This window comes from Brachyistius frenatus, unplaced genomic scaffold, assembly GCF_029030835.1.
Source record: "Brachyistius frenatus isolate BFR_SWC_R1_liver_20210118 unplaced genomic scaffold, ASM2903083v1 Contig_36, whole genome shotgun sequence".
NCBI lineage: Eukaryota > Metazoa > Chordata > Actinopteri > Embiotocidae > Brachyistius > Brachyistius frenatus.
In genome coordinates this window covers 2,837,748-2,856,675 of record NW_027210635.1, presented here as the reverse complement: position 1 = coordinate 2,856,675, position 18,928 = coordinate 2,837,748, and the positions used below count along the sequence as shown (strand labels likewise).

At 41.6% G+C, this 18,928-nt stretch overlaps 1 protein-coding gene across 3 annotated transcripts; it reads left to right on the top strand.

Annotated features, from left to right (window-relative positions):
• Positions 1 to 4,257: 4,257 nt before the first annotated feature.
• Positions 4,258 to 18,184, top strand: smurf1 (SMAD specific E3 ubiquitin protein ligase 1). 3 transcript variants are annotated; one of them, XM_069701387.1, is made up of 19 exons: positions 4,258 to 4,580; positions 9,810 to 9,848; positions 10,427 to 10,535; positions 10,807 to 10,940; positions 11,069 to 11,134; positions 11,282 to 11,357; positions 11,586 to 11,797; positions 11,896 to 11,980; positions 12,542 to 12,688; positions 13,181 to 13,409; positions 13,512 to 13,615; positions 14,352 to 14,466; positions 14,649 to 14,827; positions 14,980 to 15,117; positions 15,211 to 15,331; positions 15,466 to 15,667; positions 16,297 to 16,381; positions 16,470 to 16,598; positions 16,903 to 18,184. In XM_069701387.1, exons 1-18 carry the CDS (start codon positions 4,526 to 4,528, stop codon positions 16,567 to 16,569), a joined length of 2,196 nt encoding a protein of 731 aa, XP_069557488.1. In that variant the 5' UTR covers positions 4,258 to 4,525; the 3' UTR covers positions 16,570 to 16,598; positions 16,903 to 18,184. The 3 variants fall into 3 exon arrangements, with proteins under 3 accessions (XP_069557488.1, XP_069557489.1, XP_069557487.1); XM_069701388.1 differs by having other exon boundaries at positions 16,306 to 16,381; positions 16,470 to 18,184; XM_069701386.1 differs by having other exon boundaries at positions 16,470 to 18,184.
• Positions 18,185 to 18,928: the final 744 nt, after the last annotated feature.

The window sequence follows — 18,928 nt, the reverse complement described above, 5'->3', positions numbered from 1 at the left end:
ACAGAGAGACAGCAGAAATTTAAGTGAGACAGAAGGACACTGTTGACTCAACAAGATTTAACATTTGATACTCACCTATGCAGGAGGACGCTCAGGAGGACTGTGGTTGTGTGTGGTGAGGCCATGCGATTATATATCAGGCCCTCTGCTTCCTCATATGTCACAACTCTAAAACCAGCCATCACCTTGAGGTCTCATCCCAACTGATCTGGCTGGCAGCGCAGGATTTGGGAATTCTTCAATCTGCCTCACTCCATTTAGGGTTTCCCTGGAAGGCCATCACTCCTGTCCTCACCCCATCATTTTATCTATCTTCTGCCTCCCTCCTGCTTTCCATCCCTCCATTTTCATCCCACCGTGGCTCTGCTCTGACGCTTACATTATCTTTCTGTTTCCTGAGTGAGTTAGGATAAGTAAGGCATCTTAAATTGAAACCACAGGTGTGCCACTGGGTCATTTTCATCTTTCAACTTTTAAAATATCTTTATCTATGTTCTGAACTTTAAACACTTTAAAACCCTCACCTCAAAAATAATCAAATATAATGGACCCGTAATGCTTTTCTGGTGAATAAAACCAATTATTTTGTTTGTGTGTCATTTATTTTCCTATTGTAGAAACATGAGCAGATTGCTGACGCAGAGCTCTGTTTGGTTCTGGGCTGAGGATAAAGGGGCTGAGTGGAATTTCACCCAAGTAACTAACATGATGAGAAGAACATTTGTTGTGTCTACCAAAGGTTGTTGTGATCACACTCTAAAACTTCACTCTTTTTTAGCATCACCTTCTTGTTTTTATTCAGTGCGTAATCACAATCTCAACTAGATTTCCCAGCAACTAAAGCAGCTGTTGCTCCAGTTTCCCAAAGGAGGCCCTAACACTGACTGACTGAGACTGACACTGATCACACACACACACACACACACACACACACATGCTGAATCAGCCTCTGGAGAGTGAATGGTTTGACTCAGTCCAAACTTTCCATCTGTCTTCCTCACAAGTCTATATTTTTTCAGCTTTCTAAAACATGATTTTTAGAGTTTGAAATTACTTCTATATGTGCCTTTTTTTTTTGTAAATTTCTTGATATGACAGATTCTGAGAAGCAAACATTTTCTATTGTGTGTTTACTCTCTTTTATTGTCACTTACTCCTCTCGTAAGATAATTTCTTCTTTGCTCTTGTTTTCATCTGTCTCAATCTTTTATTTGTATTGCACATTTGACCACCAGTAGGATTAACCAACTGTTCTTTGTAAAGAATGACTTCATATTCATTAACCGTGTGTGTGTGTGTGTGTGTGTGTGTGTGTGTGTGTCTGAGGTATTTCTAAGTCGACCTCTATGATTGGAATTATAGTTGTGAACACACTCGGTTGGTCTCGGGGGCTGTTGAAGCCCCTGAGACCAATTGAATAAAAGCCGCACACACACATAATCACATAATCACACTAACAGCTGTACATGATGGTTTTCAAGGGACAGACTAATTTCTGTGTGAGAGTTTGTGTGCACGTGTGTGTCTGGCGCTACTACAACCACCTGTGGAGTGTTGACACAGTTAAACATATAAATACATAGAAACCCGACTGGTAATTAGACGTTGAGAGGCAGCGGGAAAGTGGGGAAGACATGTTAAGAAGAGGGTCGAGCTGAAACAAAAACATCAATGCATATAAGAAGAGGAGCAACGATTTTGACATGTCAAAATCATTATTTCCACCTGTGCAATTATAAGGCTATGTATGTCTGCATGTGTGAAATAAGGAGAGAGAGAGAGAGAGTGTGTGTGTGTGTGTGTGTGTGTGTGTGTGTGTGTGTGTGTGTGTGTGTGTGTGTGTGTGTGTGTGTGTGTGTGTGTGTGTGTGTGTGTGTGTGTGTGTGTGTGTCTGTCTGTCTGTCTGTCTGTCTGTCTGTCTGCATTCAGGAGGGTGTGGTCAGACTCAGACAGATCAACGGACAGAAATATTGATAAAATGTTGAAACTGCACATGCTTGTGGAGACAAAGTGTGTGTGTGAGCCGTTTCATTGCTTATGTGGATTTACTATGTCATATAAACAGGCTGGTGAGAGGGTCCATTGTTCCTTCAGCTAATACTGCAGCCGTGCGGCTAACTCGCTGCTGCTAAAGAATCAAACCCCACAACTCATAATCCCTGATCACCAGCTTTCCCTCCACTATTTCGCCGCTATTTTTGCTTACAATACATGTTACATACCTGATAAACATTTTTAAAGCATATCAGATAACTTTAGATAAAGTAACTCATCCATTTGATTTGATAAAATGTCTGAATTCTTGGGTGATAATCAAAATTTTACTCTGACTAAAATCTTAGCTGTGCACAAACTCCAACATCGGAGACATAGCAGCTGTTGAGGCTCACTCTCAACTGTCTTTCAATTTATTTAGAAATTTCCCCCTGCAAAAATATCCAATTATAGTCAGGAACTGCTCCACAAATTTGAACAACCTTGATCTCTATGGATCAGAGACATCTGGGAGACCTTTGAAATACAATCAGTCAAAGTGAAATCAGAAAAATGTAAAAAAAAATTTTACCTCTGCTTCTACAAAATTCTCAAATAAAAGGATGAGTCAGTAAATACTGCAGTTGAAGCTGTTTTAAAAAAAAAATCTCAACTACAACTAATAAATTTGGTGCTACAGAAATGAAGCACAACAATGCTACATCCATTTTAATCCTAGCAGTATGAGGCAGCCTCTCTGTTGAGTGTGACACCCTGAGCAACCCTGCATTTTAATGACAGACACCTGGTCTGGGCTCAGCGACCACCAGGGTGGAAGAGGTTATCCTTTTTAGCCATGCAAGAAGCACGTCTCTGAAAGCTACTGTTTGGATTGCCAAAAAAAATGTGTACAGATGGCACCGAGAGGGGGCGGCACAGTGGTTAGCACTGTTGCCACACAGGAAGTAGGTTCTAGATTCAAACCTGCTGGTGGATTAAGGCCTCTCTTTGTGGAGTTTGCATGTTCTTTCTGTCCCTGAGTGTGTTGTCACCGGGTGCTCCAGCCTTCCCCCACAGTCTTAAAATATGCATTTTAAATTAACTGCCTATTTCAAATGGGCTGTAGGTGTGAATGTGAGCGTGAATGGTTGTCTGTCTTTCTGTGATGCCCCTTTGAGGAACCTGTGACCTGCCTGGATTTTTCGACATGTGCCCCGGTTTAATTCAAATACTAACACTGCCAAACACAACTCTTTTTAATCTATAAGGCAATTCAAATCACATTTATCTTCTAATGTTTTTGTGGTGTTATTTTTTTTCTCTGTTTTGATGCCAAACCTGCTGGAAGACACTCACAGCTTGTGAGTTCCTTCCCTCTTGAGAACGGATTATAAAGGCAGTGTGTTGGAGGTTTCCACAGACAGAATACATTAATGAAAGATTGTTCATTTTGCAAAAAGCATTGCTGTATTGGTTCAATTTTAATATTGATGACGCATCAAAGCTTAAAAAAAAGGTGAGTATTTCAAGTGCTTACTCCGATGCTGTCGGGGAACAATGAGATCTTTTGGGGTTTTTTTTACTGAGGGAATCCATCTATTTTACTTCAACTACTATTGACTATTGGCCTTGAGCAGTTATATAATGGAAAACTCTCAATACAAATAACAAATGTAAAGCTGAGTTGTGGGAGGGTTAATGTAGGCGACAATGAAAAACAACAAGCTCTTGTGAAAAAAGCAATTACTGATGAGAAGCTACACACATGAAATTGGATTGTTGGATATAATGTTGGATGAGAGAATAACCATAAAAAAATTATATTGTAAATATTTATCTTTTTATATTTTTAAATATATATTTATATATATATTTAATTATATATAATATTATAATAATATATATAATATTATTATAATATTTAAAGATATTAAATATTTATATATATTTTTAAATATATAACTATATATTGTAAATATAAACTACTTTTAAAGCTGTTATTAGTAGACTGCATGAAAGGAGAAATTCCCAGTTTAAGTAGTTGGTAAATGTCCAGTTATTTAAAAAAAAAAAATAAATAAATAAATAAAAAAATCGTTGTTTATAAAACCTCAAAAATGTAAATTCATTATAGAAGCAAAAGCAAAAGCAAAAAAAAAAAGAAGCAAAACAAAGAGTGTCTGAAGATTTCATTGGAGGAAGCGGAGCCTCGCGGGCACGCCCACGCTTCCCGGAGCGAGCACGTCACGTTTCACCCGTTGAGAACATGACGTCAGTACGTGCTTGAGCCTGCCCGAAAATGTTCTCCCGTGTTGTTGGATTTCGAAGGAGCGCAGGACTTTGCGGTGAAATAATCCATTTTTACCGGTGAAGAAAACACACAAACAAACCGCATGTTTTTCAACTTAAGTTAGTCGCAGTCCCATTATTTGGTGAAACTGTGATTTCGGTAGCGACTCCCAACGGGAAGTTTTGTGTGTGCTCGTGTGTTTTTTTTTTTTTGTGTGTGTTTTTTTTTTTTCCTCCTCTCTCTCTCTCTCTCTCCGGAGTGATGTCGAACCCTGGGAGTCGGAGGAACGGGTCGAGCATCAAGATCCGACTGACAGGTAACAACAATAATAATAATAATAATAAATAAATAAACAAATAAACGGGACCGACAGAAAGCGCTTTACGGTGCATGTTTCAACCGGGAGGCGAAATGCGAGTCTCTGCAAACCGCTAGTGTAACGTGTTGATACCAGCAAACCTTGAACGAGACATCCCGGAGTGTCTCCGAGGGACTCTTGTCTCTTGTCTCTGCTGTTGGACCAAACATCCGGTTTTTTTTGGTTTTTTTGGTGTGTGGCAAACAAGAAGCACCAAGTGCTAGCCTGTTAGCTGAGATGCTAACCAAAATGAACCGACGAGGACAGTGAAGAAGCAGTCCCGCTGTCCTGTGGTGGTGGGGGGGGGGGGGTTGGTTGTTGTTTTTTTTTACAGCCGAGACGAGCGACTGTTTTCGGGGTCATTGGAAACACCGACGCTTTAAAAACGCGTTCAGGAACTTTACCAACTGATTAACACTCACGTATTAGCCGGCTAGCGTTAGCTTCTAGGAACATTGTAGTTAATGTTGACCGCTAGCGCTTGCTAGCTACACCCATTTTTTTTTGGGGGGGGGGGGTGGAGGAAGAGGAGGAGAGGAGGGGGGGGGGTCTGACCACCGGCCGAACCCATCGCCTCAAAGTGAATGCGACGAAGACCTGAACCGAGGAAGGAAGCAAATGTCGACCACGCGCCTGTCTGAGCATCGATCCGCCGGATTTGACGCGGTAGCCTCGATCACACCGACGAGCCTCGATCACACCGACGAGCCTCGATCACACCGACGAGCATCGATCACACCGACGAGCATCGATCACACCGACGAGCATCGATTAGCGTGTCGCTGCTTGTGTCCGCTGCAGACAGACAGACAGACAGACAGACGTCTGACTCGATGAACTTATCCCCTGGCCTGAGAAGTTTGACACGTTTGCACTTAAGGGATCACGTAGTCGGCTGAACTGAAATATGTTCATGGGTTCATCTGTCAGAGTCTCCGAGCAAGTGTGTCTGTCTCTCTGTCTGTCTCTCTCACGGACACAGCTGGGACAATGGTTTTACTGTAGCTCACGTCGCCCCATTGGACTTCCAGGGGCTCCTATTCAAATGGAAATGACCCCTCTGTGCCGCTGGGCAAGACGCCTTGTCCCCTCTCTGCTGATTCAAAATGAGCAAGCACACCCCCAAAATGTGCTTCCTGGCAGACTAAATATTTCTTTGTGTGGTTTGTATGGATCAGTGCTGGAGGACACAGCGAGTGGATGATTGTGATGGATGTTTTTTTTAAGAAAAAGTGCTGCCCTAAACACCAAATGAAGCAAAGTGGTGTCTAAAAATGGCCAAAATGTGCTGTTTTATTTTTCTCTCACTCTTCTTTTGCAACTGGATATAAAGAGCAAAAAGTCAGAATCAATTTTGATAAAAGCTCAACTCACAGATCTTATTCTTCCATTTTCACATTTTAGTTTGTGTTTATTCGGGGCTGGCCAGTGCCAGATGATGTCTCATTTAGATACATTAATAGAGCAGTACAACAACCTCCTTTGTTGTTTAAGTAATAAACAACGATGATGGAAGCACCAGTGGACAAACTTTAAAAGAGAAGTCAGGGATCGTAACAGAAAAGGAAGTTTTACTCGTTACAAATACAGCTTGTATAAGGTCAACCAATTCATAATGATAATTGTATAATCATAATAGCTTGAAAAAGTAATTGTCATGTCTTAAAATAGAAAAAAAATACTGATTCCTGCTTCAGATGTAAATTGTTTTTTCCCTGTTTGATATCATTGTAGTTTCCATTATTTGCTGACATTTTGTAGACCAGTTAATCATAAAATGATTGATAGATGTACTCAAAAATTAAAATAATTGCGAGTTACAGCCTTTGTTAGACGAATTATGATAACCATTAATGCTACTATAATCACGGTCCCGTGGTTGTACGGCCAATATAAGAACTCCGGTAAAAAATAAAAATCAACAAGTACGTTATCACAAAGTTGTGCTTCAGATGAGTTGAGATGAATGAAAGCAGAGAAAGCCTGTGTGTAAACCAGTCACTCATTATTTGCCCCTGACTGTGCCCCGCCCCCACAGGTATGAGTGGAATTCTAATTGGGTGAGGAATGTGTGATGAGCCAATGGGAGTGCAATGCTGCCTGGCTGGCCAGCTCTGTTTAGTCTGTCAGAGAGAGTGGTTGTTTGGCCTACATCAGAAAGGCCTGTGTGTCTGTGGCAGGGACGCGGGCGAGATTGACACCGGGTCAGATTTCAGAGACCGGGTTGTGTTTATGTAGACATCTTTTAGCTAGACAAGACCTGATTGTTGTGTCTTTCTGTCTAGTTTATTATTTAACATGGTATTGTTCACTTTAAGTCATAATTCTGTTTATTTTATACTTTATTGTTTGGGAATATTTGTTGTTCAGCTGTTTTGAGCAGACATTTGTAGCAATATGTTGATGTTGCCACCAAACATTCGGTACTTGCACTATATATATCTATACTATCTTATTATCGTTATAAATGTTAAGATTGTGAATGTAAGGATTGAATGCAGGGACGTGATAAATCAAAGGCAAAATGCAGGAAATAAATGGGTCAAACGGTAAAGACAAGTGTGTTTTTGTTTGTAAATGAATGGAGTTTATTGTGAAAAACGCCATGAATGGAAGAACCAGTGATTGGGCAGGATAATGTTAATTTGCCCAAGGAAGCAACACGTGATGCTCAGGTTTGTGTGCCAGGTAGTCAGACTGAACACTGACTTACCTAAGCATCGATACGGGGCGGCGACAGGACAACAGGTGACTTAGGGTACTCACGAGAGGGAGGGAAAGAAGGCAGAGACGTGAAAGAAGAACCAACCTTAAAAAAAAAGAGCAAAAGAATAATAAAAGGGAAAGGGCACAAAAGGCAGCTTAAGTGTGTGTGTGTGTGAGAGATAGAGAGGGGAATCATGCTTACTTAGGAAGCAGCCTAAGCACTTCTAATCCTCTCTCGTACTGAGCTTCCACTATTTGCAGAAACACATTCACTCAGTAGCACAGAAAATAAATGTAGAAATATGGATGAATGTGATTGACAATGTGACACAATTGTTCATAAAAAGCACATTGATGAGGCAGAACAAATTAATTCAATTTTTTGTTCACAATTGGCTTAAAACCTACTTTTTGCGTTTGTTTACTAGTGAGCATAGAAACCCCTTCATCATCCTGTGTGTGTGTTTGGTGAAGGTCACACAGGAAATGACAACGACGTCAGCTCACGTGGGTCATTCTACGTCTGCTCGTCTGCTGAAAGTATAGCTCAGTCAGCATTTATCCTTTTTTTTTTATTAGAGTAGAAATAGATCACATCGCCTCGACATCATCACCAAAGCACTTGACCATTGTCTGTGATCTAAGAAGTTTTAAAGAGCCTCTACATTTGCATGGTTCCAGTCAGTCTGAACAATATCAAGTGTTCTCCTTGGCTAAAGTGCAAGAGTGGATTAAACTTACAAACCGCTAAAAAAAACAAAACCTGTGAGATGTTTGATTGTGCTGCAAACATGATGTGACTTCAAATTCCTAGAGGAGCGCATAGCCTGGTTCAGAAGTAGCTCCGTTTTTCATCATCTCCCTCAAACTGTTTCTCCTTGTTCCCTCAAGACTGGATGAATAGGATTCTCCCCCTCCTGCTGCCTCTCTCCAGCTCTCAGGTTTAAAAAAAAAAAAAAAAAAAAAAAGAGACCATAATTGCCAAAATAAAGGACATGGCAGTGGGAAAGTTGAGAACCAGCTGAGTCGTTGTTGCATGTGTCTTTAGCATGCCATGACCTTGGCAGAGTGAGGAATTTCCCGAGATGCTGCGAAAGGGCCTGTCACACATTCAGTGCCACACAAGAGGTAGAAGAAAAAAAGAAGAGAAATAAAACTGATGGGGGGGTGAAATCAGAAGTGTCTTCTGTTTCTGGAAAGAGGGTGGATAGCTCAGCAGGGACGGAGACAGAGACGGACAGAGTCTTCGTCTACCGCGTGTCTGAATGAGGAGGCATAGATTAGAAACTTGACTCTCTGCTTCTCATGCTGTGTTTCTTTCATTGTGTCTGTAGAAAAGATGATGTCTCAGTGTGGAATGTGTGAGTCAGAAGGAGGACGGATGGAAGGGGTTGACAGGGAAGAGGGAAGGATATCCTGCAGTGATTCTCCATGGGTTAATCACAGGAAATGGAGCAGGCTACACCAGACACATCCACGCCACCGCAGTCACCACATCCCAAACCACCGGCTGCCTGACTAACTTCCTAGATTGCTGTCTGGGCCAAGACTATGGGCTAGACTTTAATTGGACCTCAAAGGATGGTTTTAGGGGGTGTAGCCAATCAATTAGGACCAGCTTTAAAGCACTTTGCTCCCCTGAGTCGAGACAATACCTGCAGTCTTCATCCTGAAAATGGATCTGTTACCCCACTATTAATAATAATAATTTGTATACGTTGTATTTAGGGTTAGGGTTGGTTACTTTTATTGGATCAACAGTGTGAAGCTCAAATATATGAAAAATAATGTTGTTCATGTTAATTACACCTTACGGTATGTTGCAGTTATTTTTTAAGTGCATTACATCATCCATGAACACAAACATGCAGCTTGTTTTTGTTCAGTACCCACACTGCCTTGTAACCGAGAGCGAGCGTGTTTCTAAAAATCAGCTTTGGGTTGTTTGTTTGTTTGTTTGTTTATGTCTTTAATATTACAGCAGGTGCCAGCTGTCCAGCAAAAACAAATAACAAGAAAATGTAAACATTATGCACTCACTCAAAAGTCTTGGTCATTCTGAGATTTGCTCTCTGAATCCACAAAGATGATGTGGCAGGGAAGGCATTCTGCCACTCTTACTGTGTGTGTGTGTGTGTGTGTGTGTGTGTGTGTGTGTGTGTGTGTGTGTGTGTGTGTGTGTGTGTGTGTGTGTGTGTGTGTGTGTGTGTGTGTGTGTGTGTGTGCGCGTGTGCGCGCGCGTGTGTGATTCTTACACTAGCCTATACTTTACTTCTCGTTCTGCCTGCATGTCGCATAAGTTTTCCTGCTCATTACCATCCTCTGGCATTCATATATTATCCTAACCATCTTTCTTCCTCTTCAGATGTTTTTTTTTTTTCTACACACCAGCATCCATTGTTGAACCTACCCACTGAGATCAGTTACATATTTGTGTGTGTGTGTGGCATTTTGTTGATAATTCATTTTTTTCTTTTGCAGTATTATGTGCCAAGAACCTCGCAAAGAAAGACTTCTTTCGTAAGTACTTTGATTGTGATCTTTTCACGTGGATAATTCTTGCGTTATAATGATCGGTATACACAATGAGGTAATGTGTTTCAGTGAGTCAGTCAGAGGCTACGCTGTAAACAGAGTGGCGTTGGTGTTGCTCATTTGTTGTGGTGAGGGATAACTGTCGACCTGTGATAACGTCGTAATACCGTAAAACGTCTGACTGTGTCCCACAATCAGAGGTTTGTTCAAAGGTACAAAGCTTCTCCGAACATGCCCAATTTGATTTTTGTTTGGAATTTGTCAAAGACATCCAGGATTAGAGTCTTCAATTCCTGCAGTGCAGCCATTCGGAGATTAAATGATGAACTTCCTGTACTGTTAATAACAAATAGAATAAACCTTTATTGGTTTTCAAACTTCCGTAAAGGTACAGATAAGAAGAAACATTCTGCTTAATATCTAAAGTAAATGGATTTTGTTGTGGACACCATGTAATGAGCAGGACTCGGGCCAGTTTGAACATTTCTGAGACTTAAATATGATCTTTTTTTGTGATTTTCTTGACTGGAAGCAAACTCTTAATTAGAATTGTGCACATGCAGGCCTTCCAGATCCATTTGCCAAGGTTGTGGTGGACGGATCAGGTCAATGCCACTCTACAGACACAGTCAAGAGCACACTGGACCCCAAATGGAATCAGCACTATGACCTGTGAGTCTCCTCCACAACCATCACAAATACTCATCTAGTTAATGCTTAATCTACAGGAAAGGGCCATTTTAGTTTTATGTAAATGTAACAGTGTATTTAACAAAATGTATATATCTTATTTGTTATCTCCATCTACAAAACAGTTATTTTACTATGAGCGTGGCAAGACATTAAATGTTTCCTTGGACATTCAGATCGCCCTCCTTGATTCCAGACAGCATTTAATAACCAGAAGTAGAGACTGCAATCTGATGATTTGTCTCTCTTTCAGCTACATCGGAAAGACAGACTCCATCACCATCAGTATATGGAACCACAAGAAGATCCATAAACGACAGGGGGCAGGTTTTCTGGGCTGCATACGACTGCTTTCCAATGCCATCAGCAGGCTAAAAGACACAGGATGTAAGTCTGTCTTTTGTGTGTGTGTGTGTGTGTTTAGCCTTCTGATTTAAAATGTACACATTTCCACTGTGATACACCATTTATTTACAGTTGTGTCAAGTAAAACACGTGTTTACTTCCTCTTCCAGACCAGCGTTTAGATCTATGTAAGCTGAATCCTTCTGACAGTGATGCAGTGCGGGGGCAGATTGTAGGTAATGTTGGCCACTGATAGATTATCTGCACAAATTACTCACATTGTCACTCTCCCTGTGTGGCTTTTCTTTCCCTGTGTACATATTCTGCCCTCCTGCCCTGTCAACCGGTCAACCCTCTGACCTCTGCCTCCTGCTCATTTACAGTAAGCTTACAGACGCGAGACCGCATTGGCAGCGGAGGCCCTGTAGTGGACTGTAGAGGACTGTTGGAAAATGATGGGTGAGTGTGTCATAAGATGTTTCACCAGCCAAAGTCATACATCAACTTTTAAATGCAGTCTCAGGCCACTGTCTAAGCTCTTGTTTGTTCCGTCGGGTTGCCATGGGATGTTGGACTGTTGTGTTGCGGGATCAGTTTAGTCATAATCATCTGACCTACCATGTGATTCCACTAAAACATGAGAGAGTAGGACTTCAGTTGTGGTTTTTTTTTTTTGCGTGTGTGTAGGCCGGTGTTTGAGGGATGTTTCAGTGAAGAGCCGCTTCCCTACTCGGACACCACCGGTGCAGCGGGGGGCGGGAACTGCCGGCTCGACTCACCCAGTCAGGAGAACCGTCTTCAGACGCAGCGAATCAGAGGGCAAGACTCCAGAGGTCACGGCCACACCCCTCAGAACCGACCTCATGGGCACCAACCGCCTGACCTGCCAGAGGGATACGGTCAGTCAAATGTTGTCGTTACACCTGATATTTAGCCGATCTAAACCTCGTGTCACATTTTGACATCATGTACTATCTTTCTCGTCTTTTTGAAACAGAGCAGCGAACAACGGTGCAGGGCCAGGTGTACTTCCTTCACACACAGACAGGTGTCAGCACCTGGCACGACCCTCGGATACCACGGTATGATCGCACCCCACTTCACTTTGGGCTGCTCCAAACATAACCTGAAAACAGGTGGAATCCCATCAAGAAACGATCATTTCAGCAGCAGGAGGAGTTAAAACAGAAGAATATAACCTCACATAGGTCAAATATGTTGAAGCTTAATAATGTTATGTTATTTAAAAGATTTTTCTGTGTTTACGAGTGAGTATTAAAGTTGAGAAATTAAAAAAAGAAAATGTATAAAAATAGGCCCTTATTCCATTTTAGCATCACCTCATGCACTACTAATAGGCAGACAAGCAAGATAATCAAACACTGTTCCCTGATGACAAAACACTCCTTCTGCTGTCTTCAGAGAGTGAAAATCTGTGTTGCTCTTAATTTCTTCTGAATAATTATGCCGACAGATTAAGAGAAAATCTCAGGTTATTTCCTGGGGCCCCAGAGTCTGAGTTTAGGTCAGTACAAGGACTTAATATAATAATGTAAGAAAATACAGTATGTAGGCTCAGAGCAGTTGGAGGGTGCTGATTGAGAGCACAGTCGTCTCAGTGTGATGACTTGTCACCGGTGCAGGGACCTGGCCAGTGTGAGCTGCGAGGAACTCGGTCCGCTACCAGTGGGCTGGGAGGTCCGAAGCACCGTGTCTGGCCGGATCTACTTTGTGGACCACAACAACCGAACCACACAGTTCACAGACCCGCGCCTACACACCATTATCAGGTACATGCATGCACGCGCTCTTGAAATACGTTCAATCATCCTCAATAGCATGCTCAGTCTACACCTGGGTGGCAGACACATAAATGGTTGGAACATAAATGGTTCCAAGACTAATCTGTGGTTAATCTAATATGTCACTGCTGTAATGCTGAACTCCGGCTGGATCCGTGACCCACTAACACTCATCAGATCTGTTAATAGTGCTGAATCGTGTGATTTACAGAAATGTGGGTTTATGGTAGATTTAACTGCTCTGGGTGAATTCACAGTGTGTGTAATCCCGCCTGCTCTTCCCCCTCTCTGTTCAGCTATATATATCATCCTTTTGCTCTATATATGTTTATTTATGTCTGTTTTTGTGCATGTACATTAAGAGCAAGTTACAATTGGAGTCAAATTCCTTGTATGTGTGAAGACACCTGGCCAATAAAGCTGATCCTGATTAATGGATTCTCTTCTTGGTACTCTTCCTCTCCTCCTTCCCACCTCCAGCCAGCAATCCCAAGCGAAGGAATCCTCCCAGGCCCCCCAGATGGACGTGGGGGGCGAGGAGGGGGGAGGTGGGGGAGTGAGCGGCGGCGGAGGAGGAGACGGAGATGTGGCAGCGCGCTACGAGAGAGACTTGGTGCATAAGTTGAAGCTGCTCCGCCATGAACTGTCACTGCAGCAGCCTCAAGCGGGACACTGTCGCATAGAGGTGTCCCGAGAGGAGATCTTTGAGGTGAGTGCACGTGTGAAACCGGGGCGGAACAATGGAGCACGAGTTGCACATAATGATGTGCACGCATTTGATGTACGTGTTAACCCTGTGCGTGTTTCACAGGAGTCATATCGGCAGATAATGAAGATGAGGCCCAAAGACCTGAAGAAACGTCTGATGGTGAAGTTCAGGGGAGAGGAGGGGCTGGATTACGGGGGCGTGGCCAGGTGATTTGCTCTTCACATCTCTGAGCAGTTGTGCTTCTTTGTGCTGTATTTGTTATGTGCTCTCCATTTCTGCCAGAAAACTTCTGCGAACATCACGGGTTGCTTTTTCACATACCACGAGTCCTTCTTGTCTGATTTTATGATCGACGTTTATGTTGTCTGCTGGGAAGACGAAGGAATGAAAAGGAAAAAAATAAACATTTCCACACTCTTATCAGCAACAAATTAAATAGAGCTAAATACTCTTTAGTCACGTACCTTCATCAGGCATAACAAGATCTGATAAAAGGTTATGACTGAAACATTGTATCTCTAACAAAAACTAAAATAAAGCTGATAGAGAACATGAAAATTGTATTAATAAGTGCTAAAAGTAATGTTGGATTTTGGATTCTTCTCATTTAGATTCAAATATATTTCAACATATGTAAAGTTCATACTGCATCTACAGCTTATTAGCTGCCCCCTCTTCTGACTCAACTCTCACTCTCTGTGTTTTGTTTCTATTCCTTTGTTATCAGCTTCGCATTATTAAAATTAACTGGAAATTTTTACTCCCTCACAAAAAACACTGCTAACTGGCAACTGAATTCTTTAGGAGCAGTAAGAAAGAAAAATAGACAGCCTGAGTGGATACAAAGAAGGCATCGAGTGTTTCCTCTTTGTTTCCTGTAGATGATTGTTTGTACCAAGGGGACTTTTGAAACCTTGTTAACAATGTGGTTCTTGTCTGTAGGGAGTGGCTGTACCTGCTTTGTCATGAAATGTTGAACCCCTACTATGGCCTGTTCCAGTACTCCACAGACAACATCTACACACTACAGATAAACCCCGACTCCTCCATCAATCCTGTGAGTACACACCGAGAAACACACACTTTATGCTTGAGCTCAATAAGGGCATCCCTTTGACTGTGTGTGTGTGTGTGTGTGTGTGTGTGTGTGTGTGTGTGTGTGTGTGTGTGTGTGTGTGTGTGTGTGTGTGTGTGTGTGCGTGCGTGCGTGCGTGCGTGCGTGCGTGTCTGTTTTTTTAGGACCACCTGTCATATTTTCACTTTGTGGGTCGTGTCATGGGCCTGGCAGTTTTCCACGGCCACTACATCAACGGGAGCTTCACGCTGCCCTTCTACAAACAACTGCTAGGCAAACCCATCCAGCTCAATGACCTGGAGACCACCGACCCCGAGTTGCACAAGAGCCTCGTCTGGATACTGTGAGCAAATGACTTCTGCGCATAAATCAATTCAACAGAAAGCTTTTTTTTTTTTTTATCCTAAACTACTCCTTAGTTTATGTACCGCGCTGCTCCCTCTTATACATGGGCAGACTTCTCATTTCAGTGTTGCTTTAATGTTCTGTTTGTAGAGAGAACGACATCACTTCAGTCCTCGACCACACGTTCTGCGTGGAGCACAATGCCTTCGGGAAGTTCTTACAACACGAACTCAAACCTAACGGCCGCAATATCCCCGTCACTGAGGATAACAAGAAGGAATACGTAAGGTGTGTCCCACATGGTGTAAATATGACTTGAACAGTTTTGCCAGTTTATTATTACAGTACATTTATTTGGCTCATGTTGCTGGTGTTTTTCAGGCTTTATGTGAACTGGAGATTTATGCGTGGAATCGAAGCCCAGTTTCTGGCTCTACAGAAGGGATTCAGTGAGCTCATCCCGCAGCACCTCCTCAAACCTTTCGACCATAAAGAACTTGAGGTACATGTCTCGTCTGTCAGCAATATAAACCTGTATTTATAATAAACTAAAAAAGTTTACATTTTAGCACATCAGTTTATTGGATTAGTCATTTTAAAGTCTTGAATCCCCCCCCCCTTTTTAAATCTCTCCAGTTGATCATTGGTGGACTAGGAAAGATAGACCTTGCAGACTGGAAGACAAACACCCGCTTGAAACACTGCACAAGTGAAAGCAACGTGGTGCGGTGGTTCTGGCAGGCCGTGGAGGCCTTCAGCGAGGAGAGGAGAGGACGCCTCCTGCAGTTCGTCACAGGCTCCACCAGGGTTCCCCTACAAGGGTTCAAGGCACTGCAGGGTGGGTCATGCACTGGTTCAAAGACCACCACACCTACTAAACACACATCAGTTACTAAATTCATCGGTTCAACATTTCTTCACTTACACAAGAAGCAAACACAATTTTAGAATACTCTCATTTCTAAAATGAGCAGTTGTAATTATTTATATTACATTTGTAATCAGTGTTTCTCAACTGGGACCCAAAAGTGGCCATTTTGAGTGGGTCACAGATGTGAGTGTGGAGAGAAATGAAGTCAAACTGAAATATGGAAGTCTACAAAATTCCAGATTGCTGCACTTTTATTTTGAAAGACACGTTTCCCATATTGGTGCAGTTGCCATGAGCAGCCAGTGTTGTCATGACAATAACGACCAAAACTGATGTCCTATAGTTACTTTTTCCAGTTCTACTTTTTTTGGTTTATTATTTGGTTTTGCAAAATTAATTTAAGTGACTCAAATATTGAAATGACCGTGATTTAATACCTGAGGAAAAATATGGGTCCTGTGGCTTGACCAGTTGAGATCCACTGACCTAAATCATCTGGTAAACTTTGAGATTTGATGAGAGCTTGTTGTTTAAAGACTGATGAGTGATGTGTTTACCAGAGTAGAGCAGTGATGACTAGAATGTATGTGTGTAAGGCTCTACAGGTTCTGCAGGACCAAGGCTCTTCACCATCCATTTGATAGACGCCAACACAGACAACCTGCCCAAGGCTCACACGTGGTGAGGACATATACATGATGAGGTTTCTCTTATTATATCTACATTCACGTCAGATTGTGGGTAGCTAATTGTTCTCGTCCATCTCTAGTTTCAACAGGATAGACATCCCTCCCTACGAGTCTTACGAGAAACTTTACGAGAAACTGCTGACGGCTGTGGAGGAGACCTGCGGCTTTGCTGTGGAGTGATGAGCCCACAACCAAAACCAACATACACAGTAACACTTGCGCTTGTACTTGCACACAACTATTTGACATTTTACATATATGCACACACACAAACAGAATATCAAGTATACACAGAGTATACAGAGCAGCCAAGCATCAAAAGAACACACACACCGTCTCTTGCCACCTCTTCACCAACGAACTGTCGGGGGTTAAAGGAGGAAGCACAGCAAGGAGAGGAGGGGGGGGACAACAGCAACAAAAAACAAAAAAAAAGTATTTTAAAGTTTTTCAAATGTTTTGAAGAAGCATTTTTATCCTTCAGTTTTAACAAGCTATGATGTCATCCTTCAGAATGTCTAACCACCACCGCGAATTTGACTCAAGTCTGCGGACAGAATCAGCCAATCACATATGAGCCTGCGAACAGAGACTTTGAAATCAGATATGTGAAGAAGAAGAAGAAGAAGAAGAAGAAAAGGCAGAGACTGGTTGTCTTTCAGTCTGACAAGCTTATCGATTGACTAGTATTCATGCTTCATGTTTAACCACTGTCGTGTGTCAGAATGTGTGCTTGCGTACGGACGCACGTGTGTGTGCGTGTGCGTGCGTGTGTGTGTGTGTGTGAGACAGTGAGAATTTATATGTGTGAGTACATGCGTACGTACGTATGTTTGTAAGTGTGTGCCAGTCATGGCACTCGGTTACGCTGTAAATGATCAAATGAGCCTGCTCCTCTGGTTGTCTCTTCTGTTTGTATCAGCGACCACTCTGATCCACTCTGATATTTTATTATTTATTACTAAGTGATTACTGACCAAGCTGCTATTTGCTCTACAAAGAGCCCACACTAATCTCTTCATCACCCCCTCTATCAGAGTTGAAGGGTCAATTCAAATGCAATTCAAGTAATCCACAAAGTGGGTTTTATTGAATTTTGTTACATTTTTTAAGACTCATATCACTGCGGAGAAATACTCTCATCAGTGTATGAAAACTGTTAGTGTGTTGGTGTTTTAAATGCCATGTTACATTTATTGAAGTGAAAGGGAAAATGACTTTCCCAAGCCCTAATTTTAAAATCGAACTCTACTGATGCTGCTGTATGTAGAGGTCTGAGGGCATGACCTGGAAAAAGTTTTCAAAATGAGCCACGAGGATGGACAAGAGGAGTCAGCTTCAGGAATTCTTCGGTTGTACGTGACATGTATAAAACAATCTCAGAAGCCTTTCATACATGTTTCAACATCCATTTCACCATCTTTTTTTATTCTTTGTGGCCCTTGATGTTTCTCTGCCCATCTTTTTACTCCATAGCCTGAATGTTAGGAAAAGTAGTCCTCATCCTTGTAAGACCACCATGAATGAGTCTCTTTACTGTCATTAATGCTCCATAGAAGTGAATGAAATCAAAAACTTAAATGTTGAGCAAGCAACGTGGAGAAAAAAAAATAAAAAGTTGGAATCTGTTGTAGATTGAAGACTGTTAAGCAGTGTCTTTTCAATCTGCATTTTCCAGGGTCTGAGTTCACTGTGTAATGGATGCAAAAGTATTGTAACTTACTATGTACTAAACATTTATGAAAAAATACAATGTAAATAAGATTATATTAAAAGAAATTAAATTGAAAATACATTCCTTGTGTTATGTGCATTCGTTTCACTGTGTATATATATATGAAACAAATTAAATCAATCATCAAATGTTGATAGAACTTTATTGATCCCAAAAGGAGATTTCCTGCCATAGATTTCTCAAGTTACATCATGAGACTAAAACCACCATTGCTAAATAAAATGTTAAAAAACAAAAAGAAATTAAGTAAACATAAGTCACCTGAAATGGGTTAGTATTGCATTTTGTCATTGTATTGAAAATGTTTTTTTTTTTCACAGGATGTATAAATGTTAATGTAAATGATTATTGCTCATGATATTGTCCTGTTGAGGACTCAGTGGACTCTGGCAGGAAAGACTTGGATACTTACTTTAAATCAATGTCTCTAATAAAAGCTAAAACATCATTCACGTAACATTCATAGGTAAATCAGGAAAATTGTTTTTATGTTTCATAAACCTTTCCAGCAGTTCAAAGAGGCCAAATATGAAATGCATTTATTTAAAAATAATATGGAGCAAACATAGTTGTTGTTTTTTTTGTATTTCGTTTTTGGTCATTTTAATATTAAAAAAAAAAAATGATAGTTTACATTATTTGGAAAATAATCAGGCGTCATCTCTTGTTTCTTCTTCATGTTCTGACACGACGAACCCGAGCTGTTCGTCACCGGCGGGACTACAACGACCGATGACATCCGGGACCTCCGAGGACTACATGTCCCACAAGTCACCGCGAAACAAGCGACCTAGTAACGACTGG

What these genes read in the sequence shown, in the direction of transcription:
- smurf1 (XM_069701387.1), top strand. Translation starts at nt 4,526, where the DNA reads ATGTCGAACCCTGGGAGTCGGAGGAACGGGTCGAGCATCAAGATCCGA. An exon ending in CGCAAAGAAAGACTTCTTTC is followed by an intron (nt 9,849 to 10,426) that starts GTAAGTACTTTG and finishes GTGCACATGCAG; the next exon opens with GCCTTCCAGATCCATTTGCC. An exon ending in CGCCTACACACCATTATCAG is followed by an intron (nt 12,689 to 13,180) that starts GTACATGCATGC and finishes TCCCACCTCCAG; the next exon opens with CCAGCAATCCCAAGCGAAGG.